Source organism: Raphanus sativus, chromosome 2 (genome assembly GCF_000801105.2).
Source record: "Raphanus sativus cultivar WK10039 chromosome 2, ASM80110v3, whole genome shotgun sequence".
NCBI classification, from domain to species: Eukaryota; Viridiplantae; Streptophyta; class Magnoliopsida; order Brassicales; family Brassicaceae; genus Raphanus; species Raphanus sativus.
This window is the reverse complement of record NC_079512.1, coordinates 37,547,341-37,563,537: the sequence shown is the minus strand read 5'-3', so window position 1 is coordinate 37,563,537 and position 16,197 is coordinate 37,547,341. Positions and strand designations below refer to the sequence as shown.

At 35.3% G+C, this 16,197-nt stretch overlaps 3 protein-coding genes across 5 annotated transcripts; 1 reads left to right on the top strand and 2 right to left on the bottom strand.

Annotated features, from left to right (window-relative positions):
* Positions 1–53: 53 nt before the first annotated feature.
* On the bottom strand, positions 54–968 carry LOC130498709 (protein SMALL AUXIN UP-REGULATED RNA 9-like). The gene has a single exon (XM_056992265.1). It carries the CDS (start codon positions 857–859, stop codon positions 545–547), a length of 315 nt encoding a protein of 104 aa, XP_056848245.1. The 5' UTR covers positions 860–968; the 3' UTR covers positions 54–544.
* Positions 969–9,010: 8,042 nt separating this feature from the next.
* LOC108838376 (uncharacterized) lies at positions 9,011–10,923 on the bottom strand. 3 transcript variants are annotated; one of them, XM_057003641.1, is made up of 3 exons: positions 10,831–10,923; positions 9,481–10,299; positions 9,011–9,350 (listed from the first exon to the last, which is right to left on the bottom strand). In XM_057003641.1, exons 2-3 carry the CDS (start codon positions 10,281–10,283, stop codon positions 9,176–9,178), a joined length of 978 nt encoding a protein of 325 aa, XP_056859621.1. In that variant the 5' UTR covers positions 10,284–10,299; positions 10,831–10,923; the 3' UTR covers positions 9,011–9,175. The 3 variants fall into 3 exon arrangements, with proteins under 3 accessions (XP_056859621.1, XP_056859622.1, XP_056859623.1); XM_057003642.1 differs by having other exon boundaries at positions 10,825–10,911; XM_057003643.1 differs by having other exon boundaries at positions 10,725–10,860.
* Positions 10,924–11,056: 133 nt separating this feature from the next.
* LOC130508257 (RNA demethylase ALKBH9B-like) lies at positions 11,057–13,270 on the top strand. The gene is made up of 6 exons (XM_057003640.1): positions 11,057–11,323; positions 11,470–11,904; positions 12,054–12,139; positions 12,228–12,538; positions 12,618–12,689; positions 12,794–13,270. The coding sequence occupies exons 1-6, from the start codon at positions 11,164–11,166 to the stop codon at positions 13,158–13,160; spliced, it is 1,431 nt and encodes a 476-aa protein (XP_056859620.1). The 5' UTR covers positions 11,057–11,163; the 3' UTR covers positions 13,161–13,270.
* Positions 13,271–16,197: the final 2,927 nt, after the last annotated feature.

Below are 16,197 nucleotides of genomic sequence, written 5' to 3'. Positions count from 1 at the left end.
GTTCAAATTTAATATGACGAGTAGAAAATTAATAAGTATTAGTAAGTATATAATAAACAAGAAAATTAAATTTTATTGATTTAACATTAATACAAGTAAACTAGCTATTCCTCTTAAAAACCAACGGTCAACAATGCACGTTGACTTAAGGGAAAAGTCACCCACCCAAACTAATATACAAAATATTCAAAATAGAATAAACAACAAGACCAAGATTAATATATATAATAGGAAAGAAAAAAAATTCCAAGAGAGTGGTTAATTAATTTACTGTTAGATATATTAATATACCCACAAATCTTGAGTCAATGCTTGACGCCATGACAACCATTTGCTTCCGTCTTCTTACGTAAAAGTAAAAACCTAAATCCCATAATATATTATATATTTCTTATTCCTTGTTTCTTGATCTTCTTGATAATAAGTTTGACGTTTCAGTCTTCGGAGCGTAGCGTGTGACAATGTTATCATACCCTTAAAAGGGGACCATAATCTCGAAAGATTACCCATTGACAGTAAAATCAATCTCTCTCGAGATCGAGTTTTATCTGAACAACGAGATGAGTGATTGAAAGACGGCTTCATCACAAGGGATAGTGAGACCCATGTCGTGCTCAAACCCAAACTCTTCCTCGGCTAGTTGGAGGAGTGTCTGAAACTCAGGATGAGCTAGCCATGCGATTGGGACCACGTAACGACTCCTTTGTTGACCAACGTACACCGGGAAGTGACCTTTCGGTACGTCACTGAAATAGCAACTGCCTTGATTCTTCTTTCCAAGACTTGAGCATCTCTTCAAGATTTTCTTTATAGTTGCTGCTTGAGACGCTGCCACTTTGTTCGACTTCTTTATCGCCATGATTTGAGCTTATTGAAACCAAACTTGGATTGAGAGAGAGAATGAGTGAAAATGAGAGGAGAGAGGGAGAGTTTGGTATGTTTGAAGAAAGATGTGGATGTGAAGGTGGTGGGGAGGAATGGATGTTTATATAAGGGCGCAATGAGAGAGAAAAACTGGAAGAGTTTAATAAATTTTAAAGAAAAAGTATTTTCTATATAAAGTTGTGTTTTCTATTCAAATAGATTCTTAAGTTTACTTATGACTTTTAGAAGATTTAATCTGTGACTAAGTTATCTGTATTATGCACACAACAACGACTAATTCATGCAGAAACACATGTTGTGTTTTCCTTGGTGATCAATCATATTAATGCAAACCACAAACCCATATTACTATAATCTAATTCTCGTCAAACTCAAAATACTTTCTAAAATCCAAACACTTTAAGAGTATGGTCACCTGAACGTCGATTTACATGGTTAGCTTTCTTTCTTTACAACCCTCTAAGCACATGTCCTAGGGTAACCAGATAGTCTAAGTCATCTCTGAGGATTGAACTCAGGTTTAACAACCAAAATTTTCCTATACATTTACATATATATCATCAATTTACCAAATTTGGGATGTAAAAAAGGAACATGTAATTTTGAAAGCAAATATCATGTGAGATGTAAAAAAAATATCATGTGGGATGTAGGAAACAAGGGCAATTCAGAGACAAAAGGCATACGGGAAATGTGAAAGGATGCATACAAATTAAAATTAAAATTAAAAGTCTTATAAATAAGATACCCTACAGTGTCTCCCTATTTGTGTTGTTTATCTAGACACAACTCTACACATGATATGAGTATTGTCCATTTTCTCTCCACTTAATATACACTCTTGTTCAGATTCTGTCCCTACTGAAACTTCCAAGTATATTACAACTAATATGTTCATATAAATCAACGAAAATATAGTATGGCCTAGGGCTGGGCAAAAAATCCGAACCCGAAAAACCGAACCGAACCCGATCCGAAAAAGTAGTACCGAACCCGAACTGAAATTGATTAAATATCCGAATGGGTTCAAAATTTCGGTATTTAAAGAACCGAAACCGAACCCGATCCGAACCGAAATATTTTGGGTACCCGAATGTATCCGAAATAAATTTATATACTTAAAATATACATTATTTTATATATAATGTATAATTAAAAATATTAAAAATATATAGGATACCTTTAAGTTTTCTAAAATACTCGAAAAATATATGCAAATAGTCAAAAGTAAATGTTTAAAATAGCTAAAGTATACTAAAAACACCAAAATAGTTAAATATCTATTGATTCTTTATCCAAATATTCAAAGAAAACTAATTTATATGTTAAATTAAGATATTTTTACATATATGTTATGAAAATTTATATGTAATATATTATCTTTCTTATAGATTTTGAAAATTTAAAGTATATAATGAACTTTGAAAATTTAAAAACATTTTAAATGGGTTATCCGAACCCGAACCGAACCCGCAAAGATCCGAACCGAACCCGAACCGAAATTTAGAAATATCCGAATGGGGCTGAAATCTTTGACCCCGAAAACCCGAAACCCGAATGGACTGAACCGAAACCCGAATGGATACCCGAACGCCCAGCCCTAGTATGGCCGTTAATATGTTATATATGCCCGTTTTGTCATTAATTGATTCCGTTGCAAAGGGATTACGGACGAAGTATAAAGCGGTGTGAACCAAAGTACGTACTTGCAATATCACATGTCTTTTGCTACAACTAGAGTTGCCAACCCATTCGTTCTCGCTTCTTCTTATATATCTACAAATTAATATGGAATAAATTACACAAAATGATTGTAGTTCGGTGGTTTATAGAAAAAGTTTCTTGGTTGAACTCGATAAACCAGTTTTAATTGAGAATATACTGGTCATTGCAATGTTTTTTTTTTTTTTTTTTTGATAAATGGTCATTGCAATGTTCATATAGTTGTTACATATATGGGGACGAACTAAATTTATATATGAATATCGGGCACCCCAAAAAATTCAGTCCCATTCGAAAAACCACCTTAAATTACGTTGTAATTTCAGCTTGGTTCAGTGTTTTTGTATAGCTTTTCCTTATAATATATTCGCATTTCAATATGAAATATGTATATAATTAATAAACGTACGAGAAAAGAAAAACATGTATAGCTAAGAAATATGATAAATTGTCCCCATGTGAAATTTTGAAAACGAAAACAAATGCTTAGGTTGGAGCCTAATCTTTTGTTTAATTGATAGTATCAAATCCATGCAAGTTCTCATCTGATTCCTCCGATACCTTGTGTTCCACGTACTTCTTTCCTTTTCTGTTCAGCGTTTTTCCCTTATTTTTATTCATTTCATTTCAATCTGATGGATCAATCACCATCCACAAAATATTTCACCTTTGGATTTGTGATCGTTCCAATCTAATTATCGCAAATTTTGCGTGGTAGAACTTAATATATCGTGTATATAGAACTTGATAGCCAAAAAAGGAAAATATAAAAGGTTGAATGAAAAGGACTCTTTGGCAGTCTCTACACTATTTTGTCACCTAACCGACTTTTTATTTGATTACAATCAGTTAATCACTTACAATTTTTATTTGTTTGTAATGGTAGAACATATATTATAGTCATGAAGTAGAAACATCAACCCGAACATGATCATCTATATGTATGATGTTTGACGAATAACCAAAACTTCTGTACGTATGACCGTATAAGTGATCAACAATTAGCACTATAGGTTTATATCCTTCTGCTTATTCAAACAAATAAAATACGATGTATATGTATATATTTGAAATTAATAGATCAATTGGTCAGTGTTACAGAAAAAAAAGTATACAATACTTATTTCTTTGGTAATTATGTTAAATTCATACCATTTTAAAGGTTACATGTTGAATTAGCAAATTATTAAAACAATAACACGACAATCCAATACAACAATAAGAAGGAAAATATGGAGAAAAAATAGGAGAAGGCCGTTAAGGAAGCCCAGTACAAGAGAAGTAGAATTGGAGAAGAGATGGCTGGATGTCGGGTTAGGATTTGATGGTTAGGAGACGATCTCGAACCTGGCGATCGAAAGCAGTCCGGAACATATGCTCAGAGAAAGTCCTAGAAGAGAAAAGCAGCGCAAAGGGAGTTGATTTTAGCATAGCAGGACTTGAAAATCGAGAATACCGAACTCCAAAAGTTTACATTTCCCGTAAATCACTAAAAAGATCATACTGATTTTACCAGCAAAGGATAGAAATTTTACTGTCCAACCATGAAGCTTAGAAGTGATTTTGTTCTATAAATGGTTGCAAAGTTACTGATACGACGAGGCGTGAGTGGCAAACCCAAATAGCGCGCTGAAAAGGTTCCAAACTTGATCCCAAACAAGTCACTTAACAGACTTCTGAATATTCATATAACCACCAAAGAACAGTTCTGACTTGGCCGGATTCATATCCAATCCAATCCACCGATCTCTTTAAACAAGTATACAATACTTGTTTTCTTTAGATATGCTTTCGACTTTCAAACAACTTTTAGAAAGATTTGTATTGTCTTAAGGATTTGTAAGAAATAACGACAAATAGAAAGATCTAAGAAAGAAGATTTCTCAGTCAACAAACAAGAAATTAGATTAAGAATTTGGCTTCAACTTAAATATTAAACAGGGGAGGCATTTGTATCTTCTTAAGACAATCTGAAAACGTTAAAAACGACACTATTAGTGAAAATGGAAGAGAGGAAAATAATAAAAACGTCGAAGTGAGAGATAGTGTGTGTGGGGACAAAGGAGCAGGAGACAGCGAGAGAATTGATCAGGTGGAAATGAAATATATATAACGAAAGGAACAACATTCAACACTCAACACATATGGCTGTCCTGAATTGGCGCTTCTGTTGTGGTTGTTATAACTCGTAGGCATGATCCTCACACTCTTCCTTACCCCACACCCAGTATCATCATCATCATTAACCCTCTTTTCCACAATAATAATTCCTTGACTTGTTAACTCTAAATTTTCTTGACTATTAACCCAAACTACAGCTTGACATGAGTGCCCGGGTAAATTTTGATTTTTTTTTATAAATTGCTTAATGATATTTTAAATATATATGTTATTTGGATAATTTTAAGTTCCAACGAATCTACTCTCCGTCCATAAAATTTATAATATCCGAATGAAATTTAATTCTAAAGCAAAAAATGATACAAAAATGTTTCGTACTCGAATGTATACTTGAGTGTCCATGTCTAACTGATTCTATAAAAAGATAACTTTTTTAACCGGTTAAAATATTTTTCACGAATGAGGAAATCTCATTTAAATCTATGAAATAATTATTTTTAACACGTAAAATAAATTATGTGAATTATTATATTAAATATAATTAATGAAATAGTTAGAAAGAGCGATAAAAGAAATATATAATAAAATATTTTAAAATAGATAAATTATATTTAATACTTTGTAATAAATATTGTCAAATTAATTAAAAATACAATAGATGAAATAGTTTGAATTAGTTTAGTGGGTCTCTCACGAATGCCCTTATTCCCTTCGTTATTCATAAAGTCAAAATCCCTAGACATAATATAGTTTTCAAAATCCTTAAGGGATCTGAGTTCGAATTTATTGTCATTCACATTATCCTGACTTGTAGCTACGCGGATATAAACTATGCTTTCGACCCATTTGAAAATCAAGAGTAAAAGTTCATCCGTAGATTATATCTCCTTTTAGAGATTAGTATGGACCTCGGTCCGAAATACCGCCGGGTTAAACAAAAAAAAACATCAGTTTTCATTACTAGTAGTTAGGAACTTAGGATAACCAATATCAAGCGCACATATATATACATTGGTTTCTCTCTGCCCTCTTGTTCACCAGCGTATTTGGTAATTGATTGTTCTATTTTGCGTATAGGATAGTCAACAAAGGCCAGCCGTCGCATGTGGATATCTGTCCCAACTGATCACGCAAAATTTAATTATTTAAGACACCTTTGATTGTATTTAGGTTGCGTGTGTCAAATTACAACGTGTTTTAGACCTCACATTTTATATACTGAACACAAATGCAAAATATTTTCATTTGAAACATGCTTGAATTTTGTGATTTATTAACCTGTGATCCATGTTTAAACTAAATTGAGATGCATATGCTCTGGAAACTAAATAATGTCATATTTTTTACACCTTCAACAATTACATGACCAAAAGCCTATACAAAATAACATTTAATATTCAAAAAAACACATTGAAAGCCTTTAAAGAATAATACAAAAGAAGCTAATTGGTTTTGTAACGTATGATATGTGATGTAGTTATCAGGAGGCTTCGGTGATAGAATTAAGATTTGTTTTCGTTTGTCTTGGTTTTTTTGTCCATATTTAAAACTACAAAAGGGACAGCTCCTAGCGACAAAATGTATAAAACAAATACTATCATAATTGATAATTTTATTTTGGAAGAGTTTTCCTCCAATTTTGAATTCAAAAATTATAAAATGGACAGCTCCTAGCGGCAAAGTGCATATAAGAATATTTGAAAGTAATAAATCCTAATATGTAGATGTTTCAAAGATAAAGATAACCAAAAGTAAATTGAAAAAGTTCTCCATATTCCTTATGCAAGTTGTTTTTTCACTCCAAATGGTAAAAGGGACAATTTCTTTTTATAAATTCTATCGACTGATCCACTCGACCCCGAAAAAATGTAAATTAATCCGAAAATATATCATACTATTTGATCTGAGTTTGAAATATCTTCTGAATAATGCGAATGATGGATCTATTATCTATTATAACCCACTACTAGATTTTGATCCGTGCTTTTAAAGCGCAGGTTTATTTTCCTTTATCTTTTTTTAAATTGACAAATATTTAATAAATGTCATATTTTCATATATTTGTTTTTTATAAAAGATTTAAGCTTTTTATCTTTTTTATCGTGTTTCATTTTAAATGAGTATAGGCCTGATCACAATATCCGGACCCGAAGAACCAACCCGAAACCGACCCAAAAATCAGGGTCCCAAACCCGATCAGACCCGGGATAAATATCCGAATGAATTCTAAATTGCTATATCCGAAGAACCGATCCGAACCCGATCCGAACCGAGAACCAAATGAGTACCCGAAGATACCCGAAATGTGAATATATATCTAAAAATATATGTTATAATTATATTTATAATTATTTTAATATTTTAAATTAATATTATAAGTTAACTATAGTAGTCATTTTTAGTACTTTTGAGTATTTTTAGATAAAATATGATAGTTTGGATAAAAGTTTACCCAAAAAAACTGTATAGAATGGATATTTTTGGTTACTTTTGGTTACTTTTAAGTAATTTGGATACAAAAATTTGAACCGAATCGGATACTTTGGTTACTCTGAGTATAAATAACAGAACCCGTTTTAGATATTTTGGTTATTTGGTTATTTTTCAGGTTCTTATGCATGAGAACCGAACCCACCCGGACCCGGAAAGATCTGACTCGAACCCGATCCGAAAAAAATAAAAATTGAATCTGATTTGTTAATCGGCCCAAATGGCCCAAAAGAGATGATGTGGTCAATGGGCTGGATTTTAAAAAATGACCCAATATAGATGTGTTATTAATATTACTTGATTGTCCTTAATAAAATATGCAATGTTATTAAAGAAAGGGGTATTTTTAGTAAAAAAATCTAATAGGATCTTGCTTTAATAGTATATATGTAAACCACTAGAGTCAAAACCCGAGTTCAAACTGATTAAGTAGTGATAATTTAATTTTTATAGAGAATCGAATCCAAAACTGATGTAAGTATATACCAATTCTAAAGAGATTTGCCGGTAGACTACCACCATCCGAATAGAAAGAAAAAAGAACAACTCTCTAAGGACAAACTGCATAACTAATTTAAAAAAAAACAACTGCCTAAATTAAATTTCATACAACCTCAGTTTCATGTCCAAAACTTGTAAATGATTAGTTGGTAATATTAATACCTCAACCAACAATGGGAAAAATTATCAGAAAGATAATAAATATACATCTAGACGTTTAACAAAGAGATATGAAATGTCTGCTAACTCCACAATAGTACAAACAACTAAAGAAATTTTACAAAAGAGTTGCTCATATCCCTTAAACACTGTAGGATCCATGTCTGCAAAAAATAGAAATGACTCTCCCATGTGGCATTTACCTTCTAACGACAACTCAGCAAAGTCTTTCCTCATATCCCTTAAACACTGTAGGATCCATGTCTGCAAATATAGATATGACTCTCCCATGTGGCACTTGCCTAGCACCACAAGCTGACATATACCCCTCTGATAAACTCTAAACCACAAATTTGATTTTGGATCACACTTATGACGAGAGAAGTTTTCTTCTCCCACCACCATGTTCTAAGGCCACTAGAGTATATAGCATTTTCTTCTGTCTTTGAACCAATTACAACTCTTTTGCAGTTTTTATGTCACATTTGATGTGAGTCTTCCCTGATGATAACTGTCAGTGTCACAATCTGTACTCCGGTTTCTCCTTTCTTAGGAAAAAAAAAGAAGTGAATGTGTTTATTCTTTCAGATTTAGAGAGACTAAAAGAAGTCACTTCAAGGTGTTTCCTGTTTGTAAATGCCTACAATCGGTGGATACTCTCATGTTCTGTGAATGAAAATGACCAGAGGAGAAATAATGTTTATTACATAAATTTCTATAGGAGACAATGCCTGTCCATGTCACAATAATGGAAGAATATTTTGATCCTTTCTACTTGTAATTCTTGCACTGATTTTTTTTTTCTACTATACAAACGAAAACATGATTGGTTCAACGACCAGTAGAAAAGTTTGGTTTTGATGATTTGACTCCATAAGGAAGAAGAGATATGCACAACCTCTCTTTCAAGATACCAAGTCAAAACATATACTTTTCATGTATTCAAGTTTGACATTCTTAAAGCATTGTCTTCAATCTACATCATTGGAATCAATATGCTCCGGAGACTAAACTCCACACGTTAAGTTACGTTAGGTACTTTCAGGATTTCATTATATCATAGAGCATGAGATCAAGAGAGCGATGCTTGTAACAGAATCTCTCGCAATCTATGCATCATGTCCCAGAGAGATGTACCAAAGACTACTTTATTTGCTTATTCAAAGCCATGATTTTTACAGAGTTACCAGAATATCAAATCTAAAAAACATAAAAAATCACATAGGCCATAGCAAATTAAGTACGGCTACTATGTCGAATGATCCTGTCTTTTTGCCAAGAGATGAAAGATGGAGGATCAGATGTTTGAAGCATTCAAAGCCATGAATTTGCATTGTTCATTCAAGGCTAGAATCTGCGCTTCTTTCTTGTCAAGAAGAGCGGTTAGCTTCACGTTCTCCTCCATCAGCTTTTGAATTTCTACCTCTTTCTGCGCTTTCTCGCCTTCCAGCTGTGCAGACTTGGCAACCAGACTGCTTTCACAATAATAAGAAGAAAAACATCTATAAGAATGGACTCAACAAGTCAGTTAACCAACTGAACAATCACATACCTGTCTCATCATTTACATAAAAGAGCTTAACAAAAGGAGATGAGACTCACCGTGCTTCGATAGTTTTGAACTGCCTTTCCGATGAACGAAGTGTCTCAACAGCATTGGTGGAAGTATTGACGTAATTTCTAAGTGATTCAAACTCCGTCTTCACACGACGGAGCTCCTCTTCTTTCTCAACAGCTTCCTCCCTATCTCTCCTACTGGCTTCAACCAGTGTCTTGATTATCTCCATTGTTTTGTTGAGAACACCTTTATTCCCAAGCACTATCTGTTTCATCCCATCCACACTCGATAACAAATGCTCGATTTCGACTGTCTTCCTTCTAATTTCTTCCTCACCTATAATCACCCTCTCCTTATGGAACGAGGCTTCGGATTCTGCCGCTGTGACCCTCCTCAGAAGAGACTCCAGCACATCAGCGACCATCTGTATGAATTGGATCATCTTCAAAGTACAAGCTCCATCCCGTATGACCAAGGAGTCTTGGTTCTTCTCGCTAGTTCCAGGAAACGTATCTTCTTCCCCTGGACTATGAAAAGTTAGAAGAGTGATGATGTCCTTGGCCACTTCGGAAACTGAACCATCATCTTCTAGTGGTAACTGTTCAGCACCGAGCGACTCATGTGCTAGAAGATCAGGAACGGCCAACAGAGCTTTTGACCTCAAATAGTGTAAGCTGGCTGCAGCTGATTTGACCCTATCTAGCAGAACACCCAACTCTTCAGCTTGTAAATTACAATCTACATGATGCAGTTGACCAAATTTCATCTCAAGGCTTTCTCTTGATGATGAATCATGTGCAGCAGCAGCCATACCTATTCCCAATCTCTTTTTCCAGAAACTAAACATGAATAAAACCTTCTCTCTGCAATAATATAAAAGAAAAAGATTAAGAATCCAAACTAAAACAAGATTATCTAGTTGGTTGGTTTGGTTGACCTAGAAAATAAAGAAAATCAAATGGGGCTCATATTAATGTGTTAAGTAAGTAAGTCTCCTATTGACTGAGCAATGACAATGATTGATATGAAGATCAAGACATAAACCAATTATTTAAAAAAATATAAAAAAATGTAGCTTCAGAAGATAAGTCATCTACTATCTAAGAGCAACAACACTAAATCATACATAACCATTTCCACTGATTTTGAATCAATCTGGACCGTCTCAGAAACACTAGCAGAAACACAACTGAACAAGAGGATCAATAGACAATGGTGGTCTCGAAGCACTAATAAGAGAACCATATTTAACACAGTAGAGGGTTGAAACATTATAAGCTAAATTTACCAAGAGAAAACCGTGACTGTCTCCTTAAGATCGAAAGGTCGTGAGCACGAATCTAGAACGCAATTTAACAAAATTATGGCACAAAAATAATGATCCGTACGGTTACCAGGAGATTATGTTTCGAGATTTGCTCCGGTCGATTCGAGTCTCGTCGCCGATTGGCTGAGATAATTGCAGAGATTAAGGGGGGAAGAATAATAACTAGATTTAGACCCATTGGGCTTGCTGTAAAGCCCACATGGATCATAAGTGTGGTCGGCATGTCTATAACTGACTGTACGTAAATACCGAAACTACCCCTAGTGGGTTGTTGATAAATCAACCCTGGCTGACTCAATAGCAAAAGAGAGAAAATAGAAAGTAAACGAACCACAGAATCGTTCAGTCCGTACAAACCGAAACTTTGTTTTCTTTTTGCGAGATTGTGTGAAGATAGAAGATGGAGCCAGTCGAAGACGACCCTTTCCTCCGGAAGTATCAGCCATCGGATCTTAAGATTGCTTCGGAGTTTCTAACAACTTGGCTGCCTTTCTTATCTAGAGATCTCTGCTCAGACTGCGTCCATGTTCTCTCCCATCGTATCCGTTCTCTACACCCAGGTTTCAATGATCATCATTAGTGTTGATTAATCTACACCGATTTATCAAACTAATCCATATTATGTATAATATATATATATGTTCTTGAGATCTCTGTTTTGTGTTTTTTCCTTTTATGTCTAATTGTGTTCTTTTCTTTATTACAGAGTATTCTAGTACTAAGACAGAGACTGTTGCTGGAGATGATAAACCGGTTTCTGATCTGGTGGTGGAAGACATGGATTCTGAAGCTGCTGGTGATGATCATATCAATGCTTTTGAGACTGCGACTCCTAAAATGTCTTGGGCTGATATGACACAAGAGGATGGGCTCAGTGATGAAGAAGAAGAGGAGGTGAGTAAAGACTCTAGGAAGACTCCTGCGAAGCGTAAATTGTCTAGGAATGAAAGAGAGCAGTATGGGTTTGTGAACGTGAAGAGGATGAAAGTGTTTAGCTGTTTCGAGAAAGTTAAAGGGAGACGCGTTGATATACTAGAGGGACTTGAGTTGCATACCGGTGTTTTCAGCGCTGCGGAGCAGAAAAGGATTGTTGATTATGTGTGTGAACTACAAGAGAAGGGTCGCAAGGGAGAGCTTCAAGGTTTGTTATTATAATGTCAGATCATAGAAACTCTTAACGTTACTAACGATTTAATAACTATCTTTGTAGCTCCAGAATGTTTCAGTTTATGCGCCTACCTATTAAAAATATTTATCTTGTTTTTTTCTAATTTTCGTGTATCTATATAGAACGTACTTTCACTGCTCCGCATAAGTGGATGCGAGGCAAAGGAAGAGTTACTATTCAATTCGGATGTTGTTACAACTACGCAACTGTAAGTGAAGTGACTCTGTTTTTTTTTTCTTACAAATATGATCAAACTCAAGTGACTTGTAATAAGAGTTTTTTTTCTCTTTTGACAGGACAAAGCGGGGAACCCACCAGGGATCCTTCAACACGGAGCTGTTGATCCAATACCATCTCTTTTCAAAGTAATTATCAGAAGGTTGGTAGGGTGGCATGTGCTTCCTCCAACATGCGTACCTGATAGTTGTATCGTCAATATATACGACGAAGGTGATTGTATACCTCCCCATATCGATAACCACGACTTCCTCCGACCTTTCTGCACAGTCTCGTTCCTCAGTGAGTGTGATATACTCTTTGGATCAAATCTTAAAATCGAAGGACCTGGTGAATTCTCTGGTTCTTACTCGTTGCTGCTTCTTGTCGGGTAAGGATTTATAACATAGGTTTGAAACATCTCTTTGATATTTCTATGGCTTACGATTTTTTTTGTTTTTCGCTCTCAGGTCAGTTCTAGTGCTAAAGGGGAATGGTGCCGATGTAGCTAAGCATTGTGTACCTGCGGTTCCCAAGAAGAGGTAACCTATATGGTCCTAAATAAACTGTTTGGTGACGTTTGCATATATGTTCACAAGTGTGCACTTGCTCATTCTGTTGTGTGTTGCCTCGGTTGTGCTTTTAGGATATCGATCACGTTTAGGAAAATGGACGAGTCGAAAAGACCAGTCGGGTTCACCCCGGAACCTTATCTGGAAGGGATCAAGCCGTTGCCATACGAATCGACCACCAAGCTGAGTACTCCTCCTGCTGTTGCAGCCATTAGCTCTTCAAGATGGGGCAACGACCAAAATGGTACTAAATACAACAGCGGAGGAGGCGGACACAGAGAAGGACGCAAGCATCATGAGTCGAGAAGAGGTTATCATCATTCCGAGAGTCGAGATTGGTCGTCATCATCAAACCGAAGAAGAGGAAGCTCACGACACTCTCCTAGCACAGCTTATAGACCCAAGGTGCATAGTAATAATACTAGCTCTGACAATGTTTGAGTAAGAATTTACTTTCTGTTTGTTATATTTCTATGTTTGTAATACAAACTTAATTATTGATTTTACCACATAATAAAACAATAAACTATGGTTCAAAGAAAATATAACAATTTCCAAAATGTTGTTAGGCTATTGGCATAGATCTGGGCAAAAAATATGAATCTGAAAAATCAAAAAAATATTATCGAAACTGAAACGAAATTGATTAGATATTCGACGTTTTCGATTTTGGTATTTAGAGAACTGAACCCGATCCGAATCAAATTATTTCGAATATCTGAATGTATCTAAAACATATTTATATTTAAATTTATTAATTATTTTTATTTTTAGTATACATTTGAAAACATTCAAATTATTTAAAATACTTAAAAATATATACAAATAATCAAAAGTAAATGTATCAAATAGCTAAAATATACTCAAACCGTCAAAATATTTTAAATATCTATTGATTCTCTATCTAAATATTCAAAATAAACCAATTTTATGTTAATTTATGTCTTTTGATATATGTTATTCAAATCTGTATGTAATATATTATTTTATTTATAGATTTTGAAAAATTTATAATATATAACAAATTTCAGAATTTTAAAAAATTCTTTGACCCTAACGAGTTATCCGAACCCGTAAAGATCCGAACTGAGTTCCAAATTGAAATTTAGATAGAGTTGAAATCTTTGACCCTAAAAACTTGAAACCCAATTAGATCGGATTAGATAGATATCCGAACGCTCCTAGACATAGATAAGTTTTTCACCAAAATCTCTCACTAATTATATTAATAATTAATTGATGAATTTTTTAAGAAAAACTAAATTCATGTATTTACCAAGATAAGGATTAAGAAAACCAAACAAAAACTCAAATAAAATTTATAATTAAATAAAATATACTTTATATTCTAGATTTAGACTGTAAAATCCAAAAATATTCTCTAAACAACCAATCAGAAAGGAGAATATCTCGTACCAAAATCTGGATTGATCAGACATCCAACACTTAATTATCTAGTCAACAAAATATCTTGAGTATCCTTTTTAGAATATTTCATTTCTTTCCTCCACAAATGAAATCTGTTAAATATAAAAATGGACCTTTTATTAATAATAAAAACGAGACCTTATATAAACAAACAATTCGGGCTCAGCGCAGTTTCGTTTCACTGTAACGCTCGTGTTCTTAAAGCTTCTCTCTTTTCACAAGGGAGAAACTCGTCTCGCAGAGAGACCACAACAACAACAAAAAGAGAGGGAAAATTGCGTAGAAGAAAATCACAAACCCTAAACCCCCTCGAGAGAATCAAACGAACCCTACTTTCTGACCTAGTCGTCGGCCACACCTCCTTGAGCTTTGCCGCTATAAGGAACAGCAAAAGCCCCCAGGCTAAGAACAATTCCCACCGCGACGGAAACCCTAACGCAACCGTTTCAGCCATGAGTCCGATTCAGAATTTCGAGCAACACTCCAGTCGTCTCGTCGAGCCTGACCTTCGTAAAAACATCTCTCTCACTCTCTCTCCTCTCAGTTTATTAGGAACCTGGCCTTATTGTTTGTTGAATTCGTCTTTTTATGTAGCTACTCAGACGAGGCTTGAGATGGTGGTGGAGGTCAGGGAGAGCCTAGAGATCACACACACGGCTGATTACTCGAGTTTTCTCAAATGCTACTTCAAGGCGTCTTCGCTGATTCTTCTCCAGATCACAAAGCCTCAGTTCGTTGATAATCTCGACCACAAGCTCCGCAACGTCGTCCTCGAGATCCTCAACCGTATACCTCACAGCGAGGTCCTTCGTCCCTATGTTCAAGACCTTTTGAAAGTCGCAATGCAGGTGCTCACCACGGATAACGAAGAGAACGGGCTTATATGCCTCCGCATTATCTTTGACCTTCTCAGGAACTTTAGGCCCGCGTTAGAGAAGGAGGTTCAGCCGTTTTTGGATTTTTTCCTTAAGATTTACCAGAACTTCGGATTGACCGTCGGTCATTTTCTCGAGGAGGTTAAAACGGAAGAGGGGAAGCCTGTGGAGATATCTGCACCACCGTCTGATCAGTCGCTCTCCCTTGCAACGCATTTCAGGAACGGGAAGATTAACCCGAGTACGCGTTCGTTTAAAATAGTCGCCGAGAGCCCTCTCGTTGTTATGTTTCTTTTACAGCTCTATAGCAGGCTTGTTCACAACAATATTCCTGCCTTGTTGCCCCTGATGTTTGATGCTATATCTGTCACTGGACCTGAGAAATTGCCTTCACGTATGAAGCGTCAGTTCATCGAACTCAAGGGTGCTCAGATTAAGGTGAGACAATTGTTCTCTCCCTCAGGAACTAAACCGTTACTTTGTTGAACTTGGAAAGAAAAATTTCAGTAATGCCTACATTGCCTTCTTGTTTCGCCTTAATTATTATGATTTAGAGGGATCATGGAGTGGCATATTGACCTTTAGCATTTTTCTTCCTCTTTTGTTTATATGCAGACGGTTTCTTTTTTAACTTACTTGTTAAAAAGTTGTGCCGAATATATCAGGCCGCACGAAGAAAGCATATGTAAGAGCATTGTAAATTTGCTTGTCACCTGTTCGGATTCTGCATCGATCAGAAAGGTAAAGAACCGTTTGTTCCTTTCTCTTCGGTATGTTTCCACCTTGTGACCCAATCACTGGCTTGCAGGAACTATTAGTCTCACTAAAGCATATACTTGGGACGGATTTTAAGAGGGGTTTATTTCCCCATCTTGACACTCTTTTGGAAGAAAGGTATTTTACATTTTCGCCTTTCTGAAATTTAAAATTTCACACCTGTCAGGAAGCTTTTTTGGTATCAGTTAACCTTTAACTGCCCACCTTCCATGCTATCTATCAACAAATCATGACTTGTGTTATCTCTTTGCTGTTTTCATGTGTGTCAGGGTTCTAGTAGGAACAGGACGAGCATGCTTCGAGTCTTTGAGACCTCTGGCTTACAGCCTACTGGCCGAGATTGTTCACCATGTTCGAGCAGATCTGTCCATTTCTCAGGTTCTCCCCGTTGTTTCTTT

What these genes read in the sequence shown, in the direction of transcription:
- LOC130498709 (XM_056992265.1), bottom strand. Translation starts at nt 859, where the DNA reads ATGGCGATAAAGAAGTCGAACAAAGTGGCAGCGTCTCAAGCAGCAACT.
- LOC108838376 (XM_057003641.1), bottom strand. Translation starts at nt 10,283, where the DNA reads ATGTTTAGTTTCTGGAAAAAGAGATTGGGAATAGGTATGGCTGCTGCT. An exon ending in TTCAAAACTATCGAAGCACG is followed by an intron (nt 9,351 to 9,480) that starts GTGAGTCTCATC and finishes TTGTGAAAGCAG; the next exon opens with TCTGGTTGCCAAGTCTGCAC.
- LOC130508257 (XM_057003640.1), top strand. Translation starts at nt 11,164, where the DNA reads ATGGAGCCAGTCGAAGACGACCCTTTCCTCCGGAAGTATCAGCCATCG. An exon ending in TATCCGTTCTCTACACCCAG is followed by an intron (nt 11,324 to 11,469) that starts GTTTCAATGATC and finishes TCTTTATTACAG; the next exon opens with AGTATTCTAGTACTAAGACA. An exon ending in GTTGTTACAACTACGCAACT is followed by an intron (nt 12,140 to 12,227) that starts GTAAGTGAAGTG and finishes CTCTTTTGACAG; the next exon opens with GACAAAGCGGGGAACCCACC.